The sequence below is a fragment of the Syngnathus scovelli genome, chromosome 12 (assembly GCF_024217435.2).
Source record: "Syngnathus scovelli strain Florida chromosome 12, RoL_Ssco_1.2, whole genome shotgun sequence".
Taxonomy (NCBI): Eukaryota; Metazoa; Chordata; class Actinopteri; order Syngnathiformes; family Syngnathidae; genus Syngnathus; species Syngnathus scovelli.
In genome coordinates this window covers 10,627,321-10,651,360 of record NC_090858.1, presented here as the reverse complement: position 1 = coordinate 10,651,360, position 24,040 = coordinate 10,627,321, and the positions used below count along the sequence as shown (strand labels likewise).

At 39.0% G+C, this 24,040-nt stretch overlaps 1 protein-coding gene across 4 annotated transcripts in view; it reads right to left on the bottom strand.

Moving 5' to 3' along the window:
- LOC125978698 (cadherin-23-like) overlaps positions 1-24,040 on the bottom strand; it is a 104,779-nt gene that overhangs the window by 34,662 nt on the left and 46,077 nt on the right. For all 4 annotated transcript variants that reach the window (XR_007485121.2, XM_049736276.2, XM_049736274.2 and 1 more), the window contains exons 9-13: positions 21,302-21,380; positions 7,262-7,374; positions 3,871-4,059; positions 1,202-1,351; positions 650-808 (exon numbers count right to left, since the gene is read on the bottom strand). Coding sequence is in view for 3 of the 4 variants with exons in the window: in XM_049736276.2 (XP_049592233.1) it covers positions 650-808; positions 1,202-1,351; positions 3,871-4,059; positions 7,262-7,374; positions 21,302-21,380 (690 nt within the window). In the remaining variant the exon portion in view is untranslated. The remainder of the gene's footprint in view (positions 1-649; positions 809-1,201; positions 1,352-3,870; positions 4,060-7,261; positions 7,375-21,301; positions 21,381-24,040) is intronic.

Below are 24,040 nucleotides of genomic sequence, written 5' to 3'. Positions count from 1 at the left end.
GTGTTGACTTTGAGGGAGTTGAAGGAGATGTGTTTGTGTGAATTACTTTATTTCCGTTTCGCTCTCTCGATGAACAGCTCGCCATAAGTGGGCAACATCTGTTTAATGTTTGCATAGTTTTGTGTATTTGAGACAATGGATACCGTCATCGAATGGTGACTATGTACAGACCTCAGTGTGAGCCTTCACATCTTTTTCTCTTGGGCTTCAAACAGTACTCCATATTCTCAGGCAGGCTGCACAAGACCAACATCAGCCAGACTTATCGGTATTAGATTGCCCTGCAATGTCCATTTCATGAGCACTGGTCTATAAACACTATTGATTTTCACACAGTGGGTTTTGCACTTGAATCAAGTGGAATGCAGGTGTAGCTGCTTGTGTTGCCTGGCAATGAATAATAACATATATATATTTTTTTTACAATAAGATGAATCCTGTTTTAGATTTTTTTTTAAATTATATGAATTATTTATTATGATATTACATACCATTTCAACACCTAGCCAATGGAGTTCTCCAATGCTGATCCCATGCTCAAGTAAGTGTCATAACAAGTACACAAGTTTATTGTATCTTTTGCCATTTAGTTGGTAAGTGGTCATTCATTAAGAATTTGCCATTCAGCATTCACTCTTTGAACACTCACCAGAATACGAAGCAGTGAGGTACCGCTGGGTGTATTTTCAGGGAGGCTGATGTTATAGAGAGATTTGCTGAAGATAGGTCTGTTATCATTCTCATTGATGAGGTCAATAAAAATACGAGCAAATCCCACATGATCAGACATGGACTCATTGGCGTAGAGCTGCAAAGAAAGAAATACACATTTATACCAATAATTTCAAGATTTACATTTTAACCAGACACAAACTGTTTCAAGGTCACAGAAGATGCACATCAAAATGTGCTTGAAAGAACTCAAAGAACTTTAATTTCGAAATTTTGGAGTTCAAAAAAAGTCTTCGTTGTTGTGGAGTGGGACTTCATACAAGTGTATCACTTTTCAAACTTTTCAATCGCTTTTATGTCCATCAAGGAAATTTGGAGTCTTTGTGTCATCAAGGAAATCTTTTACACTTAACATTGAATGTTTTTAGTAGTCCATTTTCCACACCTCTTCCTTGTTTCCTTTTCAAAATTGGACTCAAACCAGAGATCTGTTATTCTGGTTGACTTAGCACATGAGTTATTAACTTACAGAAAAACTGTAGCTGCGGATGCGCTCGTAGTCTAGTGGCATGGCAACCCTAATTCTGATGTCGGCACGGCCTTGTACGGCCGTGGGGGAGATGGTAAAGTATTCAGAGTTGTTCCCTGTCAAGAACACCTGGAACATGCTGTTCACCCCCTACCACAGGAAAGATAAGAGAGAAATAACAGAACGTTATTTAACCAACAACAAACTCATCTTTTTCTGAAAACAAACCAAGAGCAAACTGTGTTTTTAGCATTTCTATGATGCAAATTAGCCTAGCTACTTAAAGCAGAGACAGAACAACAGTAAATCAAGAAGCAGACAAGAAACTATTAGTGGAGTCTAAATATTAGAAAGAGTTGTAGTTAATCTACGAACGTTTACAGGTTTACACTTTTTTTTTTTAAAGTTCAAGCAACTTTTAAAACATTGGTAGAGAGAAGATCAATGCTGGCGGCTACTTTCTGATATCACTTTCTCTGTATGGACATTTTGTTTGGACAGTCTCCAAAGGGATTTTCCAGTAATTCTTTCTACATATATCAAAGTGTAGGACTCTATTTGTTTGAATACTTTTAAGAAGTGTTTTATGAGCAGAAAGAGATGTTATGATCGTTGATGACAAGCGTGTCTATCTAGCTAAATGCAGAAACGAACATCGGGGATTTGGTTCTGGCTCACAAAATGCTGCTGACTTTATGTTGGATGATGTTTTAGTTAAAAAAAGAGGGGGCACTAGAGTTGGAACTTTACGATTATCAACTATGCCGCGGAAACACTTTTTGATCCGACATGAAATTCCAAATAACCTCTAAAAAAAAAAAAAAAAAAAAAAAGGAGCAGCTCGTGTTTTAGTCTGTCTTTCAAACACAGATAATCCCTCAAGTACAAAAGCATGAATATAAATCAAGGTGGGGTCAAAATGACACCACGACCATGAGAAGTCCGTGGCTGCCAAGAAACTATCTCTGGAGCCCCCCCCCATCCTCTTGAAAGCTGCAGGGCAGCCGGTCACAGCACCACTGTGGCAGACAGAGGAAGATGAGTGCGCTGGTCGATTGGTATTTTGCTGGCAGCTCAAATAGCCCCCTTGTTTTTGTTTTTATCTGTGAGAACCATTGTGGCTGATGGCTCCTATTTAAAAGACCATCCGATATGCAGGGATGTCACCTCAAACTGCCCGTAAATATAATTGCTCGTCCATTTACTTCAGCCTTTAGAAGCCCCTGATAAAAGTACCCTGTCAAGAGTGACATCCACAAAGTTTGTTGACAGGTTCCAGTAGAAAAAAAAAAAGTTTTTATAAATGCCAGCCACGCGGAAGAACGGATGAAAGAACTAACAGCCAAACAGAGAGTGGGAGAGAGAGGTAACTACCGCTTGTGTCATAGTCTCAAAAATAAAACATCTGCCCATAATTTCCAGGACTGCAGGAATGTAAGATTCCTGTTCAGGTGTAGCCGAGTGTGAATGAGTGTGCACATCATTACTGACATGTGGGTTTTACCAGATCACAACTGCGAATCAAAACAAAAGCAAATTACCTCTATAACATGCACGTGCAGCTGAAACGAATGCATCAACCTCTGGCATGTCTGCTATCAACGTTACAATTATTATTGCAAGGACAAACGCTTTTGGGGTTGATTTTAATCCGTCTGTCTGTCTGTCTGTCTAATTTGACTATGACTCACAGCAAGTGGCTTGGAGCAGTGGAATACTTCTTGGGAGACAGTCCAAAATTTTCTCAAGACATAAGCGTTGTGATGCATGTAACTTTAGAATTTGTGTTTTTTTTTTTTTTTTATATTATAATGCATTTTGTCAAGTTTTTACTTCACAATATGTGCCGTGATAGAAATACACCAAATAACTAAAGTGATACTAAATCTTATGAGAACTAAACTAAAATGAAGCCTTTAAAAAAAACCTATAAATACTACAAATTTACAAACCCCCTCTGAATACTGAACTAACGAAATTGAAAAAAAAAAAAAAATAATAATAAAGAAACTAAATGAAAAATTTTAAAATCCCATACTATTTTAAGCAACCATTCTGGGAAATGTGGTAACTTAATTTTATATTATTATTATTATTATCATTATTATTATTTTCTTGCTAAAGCGTTCAAAGTATTCTTATGCAGCACGATGCATGTGCACAATCAATTGAGCAAGATATTAAACACACTCGGGGTCCCCGTTAGTTTACGTATTTTTACGACCTCTCTTCTCCTCTCTTGCTTCCCTCACCAGCCACTTGACTTGCAGTTATCTGACAAATTCCACCCTGACTGCTTCTATGCCTAAATCAATCAGAGTTGACTAGCTTTCTGCTTATCTGCACCCGTGTGATTGATTTTCCTCGTTAGGCATAATTTGATGCTCTGTCCCATCTCTTCCAGAGCAAATTAAATTGTAGCAAAGTCCAATGTGCAGGTGTCGGCTGTGTGCACAAGCATGTGCGCAGAATTTTAGAACGAGACAGATAGAGTGAAAGAAGAAAGCTTATAGTGTGTGCATGTGTTGTGACTGTCTGGAAAATAGATAAGGCTAATGGGAAGTGGCAGGAACATTACATGTGCTGTTTAAAAATGTCTTAACAATTACTGTTGACGGAGAACATTATCAAGTCAACATTATGCTTAGCAGTGGCAACCATCCACCCACCTCATCCTTGTCCTCGGCTTGAATGAAAAGGGGCAGCGCAAAGCCCACCTGGGCAAGCTCAGTGATGCGGACACGGTACTCAGAACTGTTGAACTTTGGGGCATTGTCATTCTTGTCGATCAGCAGGATGGTGAAGGTGGTCCTGACCGTAGCGTCTGACGGGCTGCGATCTTCTTTCAACTCGGTGGCCTTAAGGGGAGCCAGAAAGGAAGCGACCGTTGTGTGGAGGAGACGTATGACGAGACGAAGACAAAAGACACAATACGTCACATTAAATGTAATTTCTGACGGAGCTGTCAGCACACAATCTAGACAGCCATTTACAGCTTTTCATTTATCGAATCAAAAAGAGCACAGGATGAATCAAGGGGCTCAAAGTGAGGCCAAAGGAGACCCTTCACGTGTAGACCAATACACACACAGACACAATGAGATTTAAGAGAAAATAGTTCAATTGAGAAGACCTAATTACACAATTTCTCTCTCTGGCTGTCTGAGTATTGAAGCTTCTGCAAAGAGAAAAAAAAAGGGGAGGGGCGGCGGAGAAAGCTAGAAATGGGCTTGGGCTTTCTATGGTCTGATAGTTGATAGAGGAGTGCTACAAGCAGGAGAGCATACTGCTTGTGTCCAGAAAATAAAGAAAATCCAGCCTCAATCATCCCAGTCATTTTACCTTCATAATCTCAGCATTATCTAGTCTGAAGTTGAAAAATTAGTCATATTACTCTGCCTTGCAAAAAAATCAATAGCAGCATCACCAAGGAAGCATCAGCGGAGAGAAAGTGCAGGTAGGAGGGAAAAAAAAAAATCTATATCTTATAAATACATTTTGGGGTGACAGTATTTTCACTTATTCTTTTTTTCTTCTTTAAAATTATTGATTTCAATTAAAAAGACGAACTAAGATTGGAATATGTTTGCAAGTATCACTTTTTGCATTAGACCAGAAAGCGTGAGAGAGACTAGAGGTCTCCCATTCCAAAACACAATCACGTTTTGTATGAACATGAACAGCTACTGAATGTGCAAATAGGTGAATTTTAGGGAATCATATAGTAAGCACCATTATCGTGCAACTCAAGTGCAAATGATTTGACTCAACATAACATCGAACTTTACTCTTTAACATTGCAGTCACAAAAGCTCTGTGATTGTGTATCTTTCTACTTTCAGTGGCTATTCGACATCCATTTCACGCATCCTCTTGCACACTGCAAAGCACATTGTGCACAATGGTGGCTGAAAAGAAATTACTGGAGGGTGGGGGGGCAGAAAGCAGAGGTTGAAAGTTGAGAAGATAGAGGGTGTGCAAGGCAAGCGTGATACACTTTAGGCTCAGGGCAGGGACAGAGGAATTGAGAGACAGCATCTACTTCAAAAAAGGAGGACAAAGAAGAAAAGAGAGGGATCAGCCCTGCACATGAGCATGGGTACTAAATTCTATTCCTTTATCTTATGCTACTCAGTTCCACAAACCCTCTCTGGACAGACTGCAGGCTGTTTACTGCTCACCAAACTGCAAAAGGGACATTATCAAAGGATCAAACCACAAATGCCTTAGCACATTATCAGGATGAGAATTGTGCAAGAGCACATTATCTATCAGTCTACCCGTGTTAGATGAACTCTTGAACTTGAAAGTGAATTTCTGATTCACAATGAAAAGGGCAGTACTGTGCAAAGGTGCCTTGTTTTAGCAATGTCACAAGGATCATATTTGACAATAACACTAAGTCGAGCGTAGACCTCCACTTGGGCTGTATTAATATAAGCAAAAACAAATGATTGTATTTGGGTTTCTGGGAGGGGCCAAAATTATTCTCTGGGTTTGGTGGTTCCAATGACTCACATGATAAATAATAACGGTAATAATAATAATGCACCATTATTCAGATAATTACCAACATTTATTTGGTTGTTCTATGAAACTTTTCACGACCCAATTTTGTGCATGTTGGTTTTTTATTCATTTGTGTAAAAAATAGACCTTTGCACATGAATTAGTGTGTGTGTGTGTGTGTGTGTGTGGGGGGGGGCAGTGGTAGAGTGCTGCTCTTCCAACCCAGAGGGACCATATTATAAGGCGCACCTTCAATGAATGGCCCATTTTAAAACTTTGTCCATATATAAGGCGCACCGGATTATAAGGTGCACCTAAGTCCCTCATCAAAAGTCTACAGTTAGTACAAAATGCTGCTGCGAGGCTGCTCTCACGGACAAGAAAATTTGATCACATTACCCCAATATTAGCCAACTTACATTGGCTCCCGGTCCATTTCAGATGTGACTTCAAGGTTCTTCTACTAACCTATAAATCACTGCATGGCTTAGCGCCTTCATATATCGTCGACCTAGTCGTTCCTTATGTTCCGTCTTGTAACCTTCGTTCGCAAAACGCTAATCTTTTAGTTACACCGAGGGCCAAGAAAATGTCTGCAGGTTCTAGAGCATTCTCTATTCGGGCTCCAGAGCTTTGGAATGCCCTACCAATGGATATTAGAACTACTACCTCAGTAGAAACATTTAAGACACGTTTAAAGACACATTTCTATGAGATGGCCTTTAACTAACTTGTAATGGCCGATTCGGCCGGAGTTTGTTTTGTTCTCTCTGCCCACCCCCTCCCTGGCTGGGGAGAGGGTTAGGTGGCGCAAAAGCTGATAGCGGCTGGCTGGATTCTCGGGGACCAGTTCGGGATGGGGGAGCTGCAGCTCAACCTCCTTGAAGACACTGCCAGGACAATCGAGGGCACCTCCGACATCCATTTTTTCATTGATTTTCATATTATGTATTACTTGTGCCCTCTCTGCATCCATTACAACCTGGTGATCCTGAAAGGGGGATCCTTCCATCTGTGGTCCCTTCTCAAGGTTTCTCATTTTCCCCTGGCAGGTTTTTTTTGAGTTTTTCCTTGCCCTTTTGGGAGCTTAAGATCAGGGGATGCTTTGAGAATAATTGTCAATTTTTGTCTATGTGAAGCCCTTTGAGGCTGTTTGTGATTTAGGGCTGTACAAATAAACTTGACTTGACTTGACTTGACCTTCAATGAATGGCCCATTTTAAAACTTTGTCCATATATAAGATATATACATTTGGCCCGCGGGCTGGACTTTGGACACGCCTGCTCTAGTGGCTCAATATTAGTCCATATATAAGGCGCACCTGATTATAAGGCGCACTGTCGACTTTTGAGAAAATTTTAGGTTTTTAGGTGCGCCTTATACTGCGGAAAATACGGTACTAGGTTCGATTGCCCGGCCATTGAGACCATGTCCAAGTATCCTTGAACAATATACTGAACCCATAGTTGAGTAAATGAGTGGTGTCCAATAATCCATAAATATGTTGAATGTATCAACTCCAACCCTTCCGCCCTCGTTTCTCAACTCACCTTGACAGTAAGAGTGAATCCTGCTGAGTAGAGTGGGTTTTCTCTGTCCAGCTGGCCGTTCACTGTCAGCGCACCACTTATGTAGTCCAGGGAAAAAACACTGTTGGTGTTCCCTAGTTGGAAGTACAGAAGGATGGATGGAGAGTGAGCGAGAAAAAACCCGATAAGAACGCCAGAGAGCCAAACGAGACTGTCGTTGTGCTTAATTCAACAGAACCCCTGGGATGCAGCACAGAAGCCCCTGCAAGGGGAAGGTGGTGGACTAGCAATGTGGATTTCTCTTTCATGCAATATGGATGTATCTTCTGCTGCTCTTCCTTTCTTCATTCCACCTTAGGCTGACCCACCACTTCTAACCTGTTCACACTGCATCCACTTGTTTCATCCCTCACAGTCCGAGCCCCTTGCCTGCTGCACTTTCTTTGCCAGCTTTACTTTATATATGAGAAACGTGTCATGCTTATTGCTGTACAATAACATGCAAACATAAATGTAAACAAAGGATTGATAGCTACATGAAACAGCTAATTAGATTCCAGGGGGATTACTCGAGAAATGACAACACGCACACACACACACACGCACGCACGCACGCACGCACGCACGCACGCACGCACGCACGCACGCACGCACGCACGCACGCACGCACGCACACACACACACGCGCACACGCACGCACACACACATACACCATACTATACAGTATTATTCAGAAACATTAACTGCTCTCTTGCTTTTATTGTAATCCATTTTGAGAGGCCCAGTGTGTATTTGTCAGAGAGCTGGAGAGGCCCCCTATGCAATCTGTAGATGGACACAACCATACATGTGAATGTTATCGAAAAGATCTTCTCAATAAGAAGGCAAACAATAGCACGGACAGAGCTGAATGAAATAACCCTGAAAGTCAAGTCAAGTCCAACTGGAAGTAATTCACTTACGTCCTATGTCAATATATTCTGTCCTGACCAGCTGACAGCACACAAACTCTTCTATCTCTCCGCTACATTGTGTATACGAAACAGAAGACTGCAAACATGCTCAGCAAAAACTATTCATTCGCATATGAAAACGTGGCTCATGTACGATAAAGTCAGTATGCACGGTCTTGAGTGCGGGACAACAACTTGATGGGTTGAACTGCATCAGCACTGCTATGCATTTTTTACAAAGAAAATTACAATCAAAAGTATTTGACGCAGTGCATTGCGGAATAGTATAAAAAAATCCATACTATTTTTAATATCGCCATTTATTGTACATGCAGTCGGGGTCCAAAGTTTTGGTAGTCACTCAAACTTTGCGTTTATAACTTTTTTGTATTCTCTGCTGCTCAGTAGAAGACAGCACACATGCAAACACACACACACGCACACGCATGCACACACACATGCACACACACGCACACAGAACCTATTGCAGATTAGATTTTCATCAATCGAACTAAATCTCACTGTACTGTAAACACTGTAAACAACAAAAGTGCACCATCACAATCAAACAGAATCTAATGCGAGAGCTGTAAAGAATTAAAACGGGCATAGTTGGCCATGGGATAGAACTCTACTCCATATACAGAGATGTGTTTCAAATTTTTTTTTTTTTTTTTGCTAGGTAACCAAAACATGATAAGTATGCTTCCTCCTGACATCACATCACGACAGAGTCAAATTACATGCAAGGTAGGATGATTGAAAACTAAATCTTGAAATATTGAAGTCTATGTGTCAATCTTTTGACTGAAAGGTCATTTGAGGCCATGTAGACTTCAGCTGTCCATCCCCTCACCCACAGGGATATAGATTATTGAACACAGCACTCACTGCTTTGTGAATGTATGGACAAACAATGGAATTACTTTAGTTTGGTTCACATTCTAATAAAAAGTTGCATATTTTGGTTTTCTGTTCTTTGAAATGATGTTTGTTTTTATCATTGCTGTCTTTGCTTTTCAATAAAGTTCCTGTGTGTATGTTTTCTAAAACGCCTTCAGTTTTGATGATGTATCCAATGCACCTGCAAAGCTATCATTAATATTTAATTTCAAATGTCAGGTTAGTTGCTTGGCAGCGGTGGTCAGAAGAATAAAAATGAAATACGTATATTTTTATTTTAACAAAAAAATGTCATGTCTGGTCTACAAATACTATGAAGCGCATGTGCTTGCGCATAAATAATGTGTGCGATGAATTGCTTTCTCCAATGATTCAAAGGGTTTGATGCTCGTCGTTGTCACATTTATGAATGAAAAATTATGACATTCACCACACTTGTCCACAGAGCTCAGAAACTGTCCCCAAATTATCTTTTCAGAAGGACAGAATTAACTATTCCAGGGCTATTTCAGAGCAATTCCAAAATTACGCCCCTTTATTAGTCAGTCCACAGACTTGAATAAGAAAATAATGCTACCGTACTTTCCGGACTATAAGGCGCACCCAAAACCTAACATTTTCTCAAAAGCCGACAGCGCACCTTATAGTCCGGTGCGCCTTATATATGGACCGAATTCCTAAATTTAAACTGGCCCGAAGCATTGTGTCATGAAATCAATCATAAGTGGCCCGCTGAAGACTATGAATCATAAAGACTATGGATCATTATTTTGTGATTTTAAAGTAATTTGTTGCATCTGAAGTTGAAATAAAAAAGATAAAATGGAGAATGATTTGATTTGGATTAAAAATCATGATGCATTAATGGTGCGCCTTATAGTCCGGTGCGCCTTATATAAGGAGGTACTTATATGATTACAAATTCAGTTGCTCTGTCATATCTCTTACTAAAAATTGCTTCATACTTTGCTCTTCATTTCATGTGCATTCTTATAATGAATATGATCTCTACTCTGGGGGATTAGAAATCATTCTCTTCAAATAGTTTGTAGAGAAGAAATACAGTACGCCCAGATGCTAAGTCCAAAGTGCACAACAGCTAGGATCAACAGATTAACCCATGTCTGTGTTGCTCACTCCCCATTCGCCGCTCTATTATTGCCCTGTAAATCTGAAATTGAGGGGAGGGAAGCTTCAGAAGAAAGAGCACAGGGCAAGTGTGGGGACAAAAGAAGATAGCTCCATTTGAGCCCTGAGGTAATTAACCTCAATTGAGGCCAAAAGGTGTACCGAGGGAGGGGCAATGATATAAATGTGACACAGTATTATGTCAAGCTGAATTATGTGGAGAAAGGGAGAAGAGAAATGTCTGTTTGAATATGTTTATTTGCATGTACAGTATTTTATTGTCGTAATGGTTCTGCACTTTTTTTTTGTTCTGTCAGTTTGTGCTCATTTGCACTGGACATGGAAGTTATAGACACTCAAATACATATTGTATACATCTCAAGTATAAACTGTGACAATACTGTACATATGTACTAAATGTTGCCATAATTATGATGACAAAGTGAATTTTTGTCCTATTTCATTATCTGTTATAGCATAGCTTGGCAAGCTTATACTCTTTCTAAAATATGCTGCTATTTCGTTATTTCTGCAACAAGTCTATTCTACTCTATTTTAATTACAATCCATAGGTTGAAATAACAGAATTTAAAAAAATGCAATTAATGCATGGAATGGAATGAGTCCCATGTACTTTCCCAGACACTATCACTTCAGTTCCAAAGTATATGTATGTACAGTTTTATAAACCAATAACAGCTTGTCTAAAACTTTTACCTACATTTTCATGTTCGGCATAACAAGCTGGTGTCAATTGTGATGAACCTGAAAACATAACCGTGACATTTTCAAATTTTGTGGAAAGAGATGAGTGATCAGCTCTAAGAGGTAAAATGATAAAGACTGACTCATGGCTGCTCTTGCAATAAAAGATCCAACCCTGTCAGAGTGCTCTGACCAGTAGACAAATTGAACAGGACACTACGACCACATTCTCTCTTTTTGACCCTGCAAAATCCGAAATGCTTCATATTCATACAAGGTCGGTAGCACAAACGTGTACTAATCTGCTCTACAGTTTAGTATCCACGTGCATCATCAGTATTTACCTTGCCTTCGGCAAGAATGCACGAGAGCTGCTTCAAACAATGACTGTCAATAAATACACATAGTATGTACGTATGTGTATGGGCCAACACTGTAGTAATATTTCGACTAGAATTCTGCACCCTCTCACAAAGGGTAGAAAAGATATTCATGCAAGTGAAACTGCCTGGGGCAGTAGGCAGCCAAAGTGAACCGGCTGTATTCACAAGGTCCGTATGCCATTTAATGTCCAGGCTCCTCAGCCCACTAGAGTGACATCTGTTTTAAGAACTTTTCTTGCCAAGATCGTTCCCATAGCAACACCCGTAGTCACAAAAGTTGTGTGGATTTACACTGCAATATGGATGGATCGGAATAGAAAAATCTAGTCATCCAGATAAGCAAGATATTTCTCAAGTGGATAATAAGACAAATTGCAAGCCACATAAATGATCAATAGCTGCATTCATTTTATTCCACTTATCTGGCGTTGGGTTGTGGGGGCGGCAACTTTGGCAGGGAAACCCAGACTTACCGCTCCCCAGGTCTGACACGGCAGAAAGGCTGCCACTGTTATGCTATAGTTGATCTTGGTCAGGATATTAAATTTTTCTTATTTTTGTGGTAGCAATCGAGACAAAAAGCTCTATTCTGTTTGAGACCTATGTTGATCATGATTGGTGTGTGTGTGTGTGTGTGTGTGTGCGTGTGTGTGTGTGTGTTTGATGATAGAAGTGAAGACTCTCAGTGTGGGCATTGTGCCGCTAAATTGGAAATTGGTTTGTCAGCTTCATTGACCTGACTGGAATATGAATCTACAACAACCTTTCCTTATGCAGGTCATCGGTATAAGCACCTACGTCTGTAGACATGACACCTACACTTACCGTATTTTCCGCACTATAAGGCGCACCTAAAAACCTCCAATTTTCTCAAAAGTGCGCCTTATAATCCGGTGCACCTTATTTATGGACCAATATGGATTCGTGGATGAGGACTAATTTATTAAGTTATTGAGTTATTGATATATTGTTATATTGTTATTGTTTTCACTATTTTGAGTGTTACTATAATGTGATTGTATTAACGTTTGAGCAACGTTGAGTTATTTATTCTATGTGCCTTATAATCCGGTGCGCCTTACATATGGACAAAGTTTTAAAATGGGCCATTCATTGAAGGTGCACTTTATAATCCGGTGCGCCTTATAGTGCGGAAAATACGGTAAATGTGTCATATTATAAGCCAAAACATTCTGCAAACACGTATGCATAAAAATTTGTGACTTTAACATTGTCTCCACTCAGTTGAATTTGTTGAGAGAGGCAGGCTGAAATCACACGCAGCGACTCCCAGGGACCACCAAGAAAGAGAATATAATCATATTCTAATTGCTGATAGAGAATGTTCTCCAGTGATCTGGCTGAACACTACGATTAGACACCCGTGGGGGGGAGGTGGAGAACTGCAGCACACAGACACACACCAGCAGAAGAAATTACTTTTGGAATTTGGCATTCATACTTTCAGGCTGTAATTTTGTATTTCTTGTGGGTATTTAAATGTGTTCTCAATCAGATAATCCACAGCATGTCATGAACATATTTCACTTTTGTGAGACATGTTCAAAACTAATGTAAAAAGCATTTCAACTTTTTTAAGGATCAATCTGCTGTTTTTGCATTGAACATTTAAAAAAAAATCACAAATGAATAATTAGATTTCTCCTCAATAAAAGGAGTGGTTTAAAGACACAACTTTAAAATGTGAGGAGGGTCAAATTTTTGGATGTTTGTTCATGCTTACTTATTGCTTGCACATTGGCAGGGGCTGTCATGTCATGGAAAATAAACGATACAATCATACTGTGCTTAACTTTTGAAGCATTTCCTCATCATTGCTCTGAATAATCTAAGCCTTACCAAAGTATTACAAGTTGGGAGCAAATTGTTTGTGATTTATTTATAAGGATATTTTAATTCTGAGCAAGAGATGGCGCAGAACAGATTCCTAATTGTAATTATTCCTGTCCTACTTTGTAACTAAAAATCGGCAGGGGGAACAAAATAGGAAGAGAAAATAGCAATACTAAAACCCCAAAACAGGTGTGTGTTGTTTAAAAAAACAACAACATTCAAATATGATCACAGTTTCAATCACGTGACAAGTGCATGACAATAACTTTTTCAATACAAATCAACATTTGAGGAAAGCCAAACAAGTGTAATCACCATGACTAATCCAGTGACAACTGTTTTCTCTCGTTTGCGACAACACCACGGGGGAGCTGGGACGTTTTAGTAATGCGATATGGCACGCAGCCAAAGCTCTGTGTCTTGAGGCACAGATTTTGTATGCTTTGCGAAATGTACACACATTAGTGTCACTTTTAAGGATAACACCTGCAGGCAAATCAAACTGATAATAAGGTTTGGGCTATTGTTTTTCAAACCACGCCAACATCAAATTCGTAATACCCGGTACAAACACGTTCATCTGCATGTTAACATAAGACTTGTATGCAGTGCCACAGCGTACTTGCAAACCATGAATGGAATTTGTATCCGAATTGAGAAATGAGTTTCTTGCAATTTGATGCTAACCTGGAATAAACAAATGCTAGTTTAGATTAAGCTAGTGACTAAAGTTTTACCTCTGTCTTGGAAATCCTTTAATGACTTTTGGCAATTATTTTCTGGATACTGTCATTGATGTATTTGGTTGTATGCACTTTTACTGTCGGCATTACAAAGTACTGTGTTCAGTCCTGTGTTTAATTAATTACAGTGGAATCACCAACGTTGAACAAACTGTATTCCATGACACTGGTTCTCTTCCAAGGTGTTGTAATTTTAAAGTTGATTTTACAAAGAAAATAATGTACAGTGTATTGATTTATTCTGTCTGCATCATACATTGATTGTCCAAAAAAATGCCAGCACTGGTGTCACTCACCAGAAACGTATTGTAAAAATTAAAAAGTTTTCCACATCAAAGTAACCCCCTTGGAGTCAGACACTCTTTCTCAGCCTTCTCTGTTACACATTTATGCATTCCTGGTAAGATTATCACGGGATCCTCCGCAGCTCCGTAAATGTGGAGGATCCCGTAATAATCTTACCATCAAGATAGCAAAGGGCAATCACTTGTACAAACACCAGATCCACGTGGGAACTGATGAATAACATGATTTGTGGGTTTAAAATAAAAACTACCCAAATTTGTTTTCTGCCCAACAATAACGATATACAGTTTATATTGACTTGCATAATAAATCCATTAAATGATGAATACGTTGTTAAGAACTTACACATGATCAAAAATGACCAGTAAATGGCGTCTAAATTCATAAAAAGGTAAGGCAGAAACAAAAGAAAAAGACATATTTACTCATAGAGTGTCACTGTTTTCACTTCTGAAATTAGTCTTACTGAATCAACTGGAGGGGTTTTCTGATAAAATGATGCTAATTTGTTTTGCATTTCCGATGACTACTATTTAAAAAACTTAGCTTGATATTGTGCACTACACTACTGCAGACTGCAACCACAGTATTGAACAAATTGTAAATTTAATACTCTACCTTTCTGGCAGTGTCAATCAAAACAAATCATTATTTTGTTTGAAATGGTGGACTTTTTGATGCTGCTCATGTATCGGATCCTATTACAAAATTGATCAGCTGTTTGCAGGTATACCTGATGTTGTGAATGGACATTGCTATAATTCCTACGACTCATTAAAGCAGGGAAAAAAAAAATGACTCATGCCAATGAGATCTGCACCTCAATGATGAGTACCCCACTCCACTCGAAACTCAACTAGGTTTAGGATTGTGTGGTGATCAGTGTCCCGTAGACTGTCTGTCTTGTCCGAGAGATTACAAAGCAACAAGCTGTGGAGAGCCTCAGAGCGTCTAATTGAAAAGCAGAGAAATCGTAGCATCACAGCAGTCACAAAAAGAGCTCCCTCCAGAATAACAGGTATTAGCCTTGTCCATATTACAACTTGTCTGCTGATATAAGCCTCGGTCATCGCAGAATGGAGTCAAACCATCGGGGTGTAACAGGCCAGACGAATAAAGATACTTCCGAAGAAGAAGTTCGGGGGGGAAATAATCATGTTTACGAGAGTTTATCACAGCTGGGGGACAATTTTAATCAATGGCTTCCTATGTTATAACAATGTATCTTTACTATTAGTTGTGAGTTGAACTTACAAGGTATGATCTTTAGCCTGTCAAGGTAGTGGTAAAAAAATATTTTCCAGGTGTCTTAAGGTTGCTTCAGAACAAGGATGGATGTTCAATTCAATTACCGTAGTGGTGGGAAGTATAAATACTACTTTTGTCAACAGCGGCAACATGGAGGAATAAGAACCAAGGGACAGTAGCAACCATGCTGCAATAGAGCTGAAGAAGCAGATATTTCATAGTAACTCATGATGTATTTCATTAATTAGATAGATATACAGTAATCCCTCGTTCATCGCGGATAATTGGTTACAAAAACCACCCGCGATAAGTGAAATCCGCGGTCACCAACAAGAAGTACTGGGCAGGCTAACGAGTTAGCAGAAAGATGCTAATTCGTGATCATGCTAACACGCGAAAACAGACTTCTAAAGGAATGTAAAGGAATATCTGGAGCAATACTACATTGTCCTAAAGGTTAGACACATGTTTCCTCAATTTTTATTTTGACTTTTAAATGTTTTTTTTTTATTTGGAAAAAAAATCCGCGATGTAGTGAAGCCGCGATAAACGAAACGCGAAGTAGCGAGGGATCACTGTATTAGCTAATAACTAAATAAAACTTAACTTTATTTATAGAGCACTTTAAAACAACCACCACTGCATACGAGGTGCTGTACATGGAGCAAAACTTTGTCATGTATATACAGAGTGATTTTTTTTCGCCACCGCTGACCTTTGGTGTAATGACATGAAAATGAAAGCTATCATGCTGCATCTATTTGAACAATTACTCTGCCTGGATAATTTTAAGACAAAACCCCTTGAGGTGAGTATTTGCTGCTGTTGCTCAAACAGAACAGATGAAATCCGAGAGAAGGATTGTCCAAATGTAAAGGATGGAAAAAGACTTAAGATGGGATTAGTTGTGACAAAAGAGATGGAGGCACACAAAGATGAACAAGAGGGTGATATAAAAGGCTTCGGGGATGTCCTTTCATTTATGGGGGCGGCCGGCAGATTTTTTTCACTGCTTGTTCTTATGCTATCATTACAACACAGTGGTGAAGCTACACAAACTTTACACAATAGATTAACTCTTATCCTGGCAGACAGCAAGGTCTCATGTTGTAACTTACTGTAATATAAGTCACTGAGAATTTTACTGAGCGTTAAAGGAAGAATTTATTCTTCTGCAAGAGGGTAATGCTTTTCTCGTGTCCCGTCAAAAGATTTTATACTCTTTTGATTTTACATAATTTTTTAGAAATTCTTATCATACTGTAAAATTTTGGTTGCAGGCCACGCGTTGATAAGATAACAATAAAAAAAAAGGCAACTTCAAAGAATCAATGTTTGTCTGTGACAAATTTGTGATCGAGTGTTACTATAACGCTATGTTAACTAAGTTTTGTTAGAAATTGTTGCTCATCCCATATCTATTCTGAATTTTCTCTGTTGTTGGAGGTCCCTTCTTTCTGGTTCTGTTTGTTAGCCTTATGTCAGATTATTTGCAAATGAGGAATGGGCAATTTTCCGTGATTGACTGGCAACGAGTTTAGGGTGTCCCCGCCTACTGCCCAATGACAGCTGACCCTAACCCTATGGGGTCAAGCGGTACACATAATGGATGAGCTTTTTTGTTTTTTTTGGGAGTTGCATATTCTAACATCGCTTCAACAAAACTCCTTAAGTGTCTCTTGGTTGTTTTTCCTCGGAAGCGGTGGTTTCTTAATCATTTCAGTTATGCACTATACTGTTAGATCATACTGACAGCTTTGACGGCAAAAAGTGATTCTTAAGAAAACTGCAAATACCCTTTTAAAAATCAATATTTTATGTTTAATTTTAAGGACAGCCCAATTAATACATGCAGAATATGTCTATATGCGAATATGAAAGTGGCCATGGTGTCAGGATAAGGCCTTCGGTGCTTTGGTGTGTCTTTCATTCCTGTGGGTCATTGATGTCATTCAGACGAGGCGAAACTGTCTACTTGCTTGCCTCGTTGTCTTTGGAGGCTGTTTGAAGTGGATAATGAGTGACGTGGAATTCTTTCTACTGCAGAAAAAAAAAAATCTGATAATATGAGTAGAAAGAAATGAGAGTAGCTATTAAAGTGCCTCTTATAGGGTCATTTGTTTTTATGGAGTGTGCCGTTAAATGATCCCTACTGCCTAATGTTACAAATGGTCCAACCCTTCAAAGTAAGTGTATTGTCTATCCAACGTATTTCAAATTGACAGTCAGTCTTTGTGGTGTGATTTCATTAAAATAACCCATGGCCCTGTGTAAAACATATATAGAACATATTTTGCCTGCCCTTACTTTTTGTTTTTATGACCACTGGGATGAATGGATATTTCAGAACGTAATAATAGCAAAAACCGGCGTGTTGTCTTAAGATTTATTTTCAAGAAAGTTTTAATGAGATAAAGAATTAATTTTTAATTAATGTCGTTTCCAGCAACAGAATTGTCATTTTCTGTACATAAATAAATGTATCCAATCATGTACAGTATTTAAAAAAAAAAATGTGAGAGCTTGCAGCAAATACAAATAACTATCTTATTAAACAAACTACATTATGCTAAATCATCATGCATGACTTGAATTTGGATCAGCTAAAAGTGAGCCTAAGGCTACGTTTACACTGTAGGGCACAAAGCCCAATTCTGATTTTTTAAATAATTAGGGGAGATGAGGCGACGCTCCTGAATCTCATTTAATGGAGACATCTACTGAACACTCTGAGCTGAGCTGGTTGATGTCATCGAATCTAATGTCTAAAAATCTCTGCCAGTGTTTACACTTTTAAATTAACACTTCATAGACGTTCATAGAAAATAACACCGTCCCACAACTGATGAGATATTTTTAGAACATGCCACCATGTTGAAGACCTCTGAAATAGACTGATGTCTCCCAACACGATGAGATACAAAATTCAATCTCTAGCTAATTATTAACCTTTAACGTCTTTACTTATAGATTAAGACAATTACTGCTGAATTTCGGTTGAGGTTAGTTTTGACACACTGAAAAGAACTTTATGGAGCTCTGCATTGCCAAGCCTGGAATGTCTCAAATGTTTTGTTTTTATTCGTTGAAAAAAACAACAACAACAAGTTAGAGTATGAGACATGGGAAAGATAATTCATATCAGCCATCTAATATAAAAATGAGGTAAAAAGACAGCAGGACTTAAGAATATGACTAAGATCCAAATATGGAATGCGTGACATTTAAGTTGTCATTTGAATTTTTGCTAAAAAGAAGGTGGCCTATTTCTCAGAGTAGTGGACCTTTCCTCCCTTTCATGTGCTTCCCCTTCCACCATCTTCGCACAATCATAACAAACAACTGCATCATTGCAGGAGGAATCCTCTTGCGTTCATAAATTCCCAAATATAATTTCTGATTGGATGAGGCAAAGAAAATCCATATTTTAAGCCCTACAATAATTAACATAAATCGCAACTGCAATTAAGAGCCTTTTTATCTTAATTACTGAGCTAATGAGACGAGTCCCGCAGGAACAAGCAGATCTCTTTGAGGACACGCAGTGAGGAGCAACACAATGTTTTTTTTTCAGAGTCAAGTCAGTAATCATGCATGTAGTGGAATATGAGAGTCACGAGAGATGTAATAGATATGTTGTTGTTGTTTTTTTTTTACACGTACACGATCACTCTTGTACACTTCGTATTATTTTGACAACAAAGTGGAGACAGTGACACATCGTCATCCACTCTACCCTTGCCCTTCTGCCCTTTATATGCTGCCGCTGCATCACCCTTCCACTTTCATTATCTTTCAAACTTATAATGATTTTATCAAGCCCCATAGGAGCTTAGTGCAGGGCAATAACTTATTTTTAACTGAGTGGGAATACTTTGCAGCACGTAATTAATGTCTTTTTAATGCTCTTCTCCTCTGGAGCTTGACTCGTCCCTTCAACTTTGAAACAAATATTAAGAACAAGACATCTTGCTGTTTACACAGAATCACACCGAGGATGGGGATGCGCTCAACTTCAGTTTACAATAAATTGTAAAAGAAAAAAAATGGTTGCGCACTCAACAGGAAGAATCACATGCATGCAAAAATGAAAGAACACACGAGGGCCTTGCTCTCACGTGCCACCACTCCAAAAATAATGCATGACTACACATACGCTCAAGTTCCACACATGGAGTCAAATTCCTTCATCCCACTGTCGGGTCAAGTGGTGATCAAGCAGATGGTCTGACAATGACTATCTCTATCACCCCAATTTTCTGTGGTTTGCCAGGCTTATCAAGCAATGCCAGCCCCTTTCTAGCCAGCTGGCAAAACTGGTACCACTGGCGTCCTTGCATCTCGGCCATGCTGAGATTTGTCAGGGCACTCGTGTTTGTAAAATCCCTTCGGTGTTTGTTTCCACTACACAGACAATCAGACTCACAGAGACTTCTTTGTCTTACAGCACAGGTGTCAAACTCATTTTTTTCGCGGGCCACATTGTAGTCATAGTTTCTTTCGGAGGGCCATTATAACCGTCAACTCAAATAAATGTATGAGCACCTCATATTATATACACTATAAGCTACAAAACAAACTGACAAATAACTCGTTTTCAAATCAGACTAGTAAAAACTGGTCAAATATTAAAAATAAATAAATATATTTTTAAAGTGAAGACAATTAGCAATTCTAGTAATGACACAAATTTGATGCACAATTTGTCTTCGCGGGCCACGTAAAATGATGTGGTGGGCCGTATCTGGCCCCCGGGCCTTGAGTTTCACAACTGTGTCTTACAGGATTAAATGAAAAATGAACCATGGCAGGAATAGTACAGCAGGTTTAAGATGTGGACCACAAAGCAGCTGGAGTTTTAGTTTCTATTTGGCACATCTCATGGTGGTCAATAAGGTAACACATCTTATCAAGGTATGCAGGTGAAGCTAAAGCTTAACCCAATTACGCAAATGCAGTAATAGTTATGGTTAGACCATGCTTGAGAAAAGCTAAAAACATTCAAACACAGTTTGATTTCATGCTTCCAACAGTCATTAACATTTGCGTTGATTTATTTTGGCTCAAGTTACTATAGGGATTTAGAGTCTTTTTTGTATTTTTATGTTATCTTAAAGAAGGCTAGAAAAAGAAGATGTTGGGCCAGTCCATTAGTGAGAATCCCTGCCTTGGATCAACACCAAAATCTAATATGGGCCTCCTTGTCCCAAGGTTGATCTGTCGATCAATTTTCATGGAAATCCGTTTACAAGTTGACGAGATATCCTCCTGGCAGATAGACAGAGTAACTGGCAAGCAAAAAACATCACATCCTTGGCAGAGGAATATTCACTTCAGGAATATGTAAACAGCATCGCTGCTACAGCCTTATCAGCACCATGCAAACAGCAGCTTCAAATTCTGTCACATTTACAACCTTAAGATTTCATAATGATGGATTTTAACACTGACACTTCGGATTTACCCTAACTTTTTATGCCATATATCAAATAATATAATTGAAGCAGCTTAAGTTGACAGAAACAGACCAATGTAATCACAGCATTTGTTTTGCAAAAAAAAAAAAAAAAAAAAAGAAAGAAAACAGTTATGCCAGTTTGGTTGTCCACTGCCAGGTTGAATAACAAACACTCAATGACGCCTGACTTCCTCCCACCATTCTGATTAATAAACACTCGGAGGCAAGCTTATTCTGTCATTCTGAGATGCAGCTCCCCACTGTTATTGAATGTGTTTGATGAGACTAGTCTTTTTTTTCTGTGAGATTATGATAAGAGGTGATCGATTCCACTCTCTGTGCTTTGGATGTCAAATTGATTGTGTGACTCAAGCTCAGACCTGAGATGATGGTGTAGCCGATCCCCCTGGGTCGTCCCAAATCCTGATCGATGGCAGTTATTTTGCGCACTTCGTAACCCTGCAGAGACACATACACACACTTATTCTCAAAACATACCTTGACCTCCGTCTCAGTAGCATTATTTTTCATACATATACTGTATACACTTGAGGAGCACTCAATTTACACCAATAATGTTATGAAACATTTTAGTATCATAAATAAGCAATAACAGCCATTTTATCTTTTAGGGCATTTTTAAATCCATATGAAAACACACTTGTTGCCTCTCAAGTGCATCTTAGCTAATGAGAACACCGAAAAAGTGTTATCTACTGACATGGTCCCACATTCTGATGCATTCAGTCCTAGCTAAAATCAGTTGTACCGAACCCAACATAAATGAATTTTGACAAGCACTAAGCCATATTATATTAATACGTTTTGATTATTTTGAGGGCGGCACAGTGGAGCACTGGTAAGCCTCACAGTTCAGAGGTTGTGGTGTCGAATCCATCTCAGGCATTCCCTGTGTGGAGTTTGCATGTTCTCCCCGTGCCAGTGAGAATTTTCCACGGGTATTCCGATTTCCTCCCACATCCCAAAAACATGCTTGTATGGACGCTTGAGCCCTCCAAATTGCCCGTAGGTGTGAATGGGAATGTTTTTTTGTCTCTGTGTGCCCTGGCAACCAGTTCAGGGTGTCCCCTGCCTACTGCTGGGATAGGCTCAAGCACGCCCTCATGGGGCCAATCGGTGCAGATAATGGATGAATGGATCATTTTGAGAAAAAAGGTAATTTTCCACAGTCCTGCTAATTTTGCATGCACTGATTCTATTTTGTCGATTGGCTCATATCATGACATCGTAGCACAGATTGAAATTGCACAGGTTTGTCATGAACACATAAGTTCAGCTGAGTTTTTTGGAGCCCATGTTTCTGATTTGTGTGTTTTCGAGCACACAGGTGTTCGAGTTTTTTTTCCATACAAATCGAAGTTGGCATTCCTTTATTTGAGTAATCGGGCACAAGCTGTGCTGTAAAATAGGCTAGTCTAGTTCTTTCCGACGCTGTTCATACACGCTTGCAAACAATATTTTTCTAAAATGTACTGTGAAGATGAATCATTTATCTTACCTGCATACCATTTATTTAAAGGAAAAGTCAAGTTAACCATTTTCTTTACAAGTTCTATGCCTCCCACTAGTCTAAACATGCCATTCTGATTAATATTGCATTGGTGAAATATAAATTAAGAAGCAAAATCCAGCCATTTATCTTCATCTCAGGGGGCAGACATTTTGCAACTTGCAGTCGATGGAAAATGACGTCACAGCATTTAAAAGCTCAGGATCAACCTACTGGCAAATCATTGCAGACCTTTTCATTAGAGAGTGAATTATTTGTCATTCATTGGGATATATTTGTTGATTTTTTCTCATTTCATTGATGAAAACATAATATGACAGTTGTGGTGGTGGAAAAAAAAAACAAAGAGGAGGAAAAAGCTTTTCTAAAGTCTTTGATCCACTGAGTCTTCTCAGCCTCTGTGCTTCAATCAGACATGGTGGTGATACTTAAATATCCTCATGCTACGGTGTGAGATGGAGCGGCCCTCCCTACTCCACAATTGCAGTCCCTGTCCCATCCTCTCACTCACCACACATAAACTCGCTCTCTCCCATTGATCCTGCAAATTGTGTCTGAGGTGTGTTTATGCTCCATTTCTGCCAAAGCTGCTCCTGTCATTGACCAATTACAGCAGAATCAATTACAAGCCTTTTACAGACACTGATTCACAAGCGATTAAAGGCTGAGAGGAAAACACGTACTGTACACACTCACTTCCACACACATTTTTGGATGGGAAGGGCAATAACAGAATGTAAAACTGGGTTTGTTTTCAGGATGTTTCATCCTGGGATCATCTAAAAACTTAAATACTCAAAATACCTCTAAATGCTATTTAAGTGTTTTAAAGCTGCATCTTTAATCATATCTTAAGCGTATTTAGAGTATCTTAAGCATTTATTAGAGAAAAAAAACAGATATCAATTACATGGGTGACGACATCTGGTTAGATTATGCAAACATACTCAAATCTTCCCAGTAAGTGTTAATCCGTCTGAAATGAAAGATGACAGACCTCATATGTCTGAAAGTACTTGTTTCAGATGGGACCTCATTACTGTGGCCCAGCGCTATTCATTACTGCACACACTCAGAACTAAGTCACCTGTACTAAATGTCAGCATGCCAATCTTGGTAAATTCATTCTTTTCTGAAGATAGCTGGATTAGTTTTTAAATCTGTCATCAATTGAGTTTCATATTGTAAGATGTTTTGTTAGATAATTGTCTTGGCAAAAGTTTGTTGTAATACTAAATGAGTATAACATGACAGTATCAATTTTGTTGTCTGATCCTGTCTTTATATAGCTTTTGTAATTTACGTGTCCTCTGTGAACTATGTGAAAAATAAGATATGCTGCTCTGAGTGGATTATCGAGTGTTGTTGGGGTTTATTGGAACCATGTTCCCACAAAGCAGCCGACCAAGAAAAAATACTTTGAAGTGATGCCGAAATCATACCGGCAATATTATCAAGCTGTCCACATAAGTGGACTCTGTTCACTCATGTGACACAGATACAATTTGCATTCCTGCAAACACACAGACACCCGCACATTCACTGGACCATCTCCTTCATCCTTTCATTGCAGCTCTCCAGTGCATTA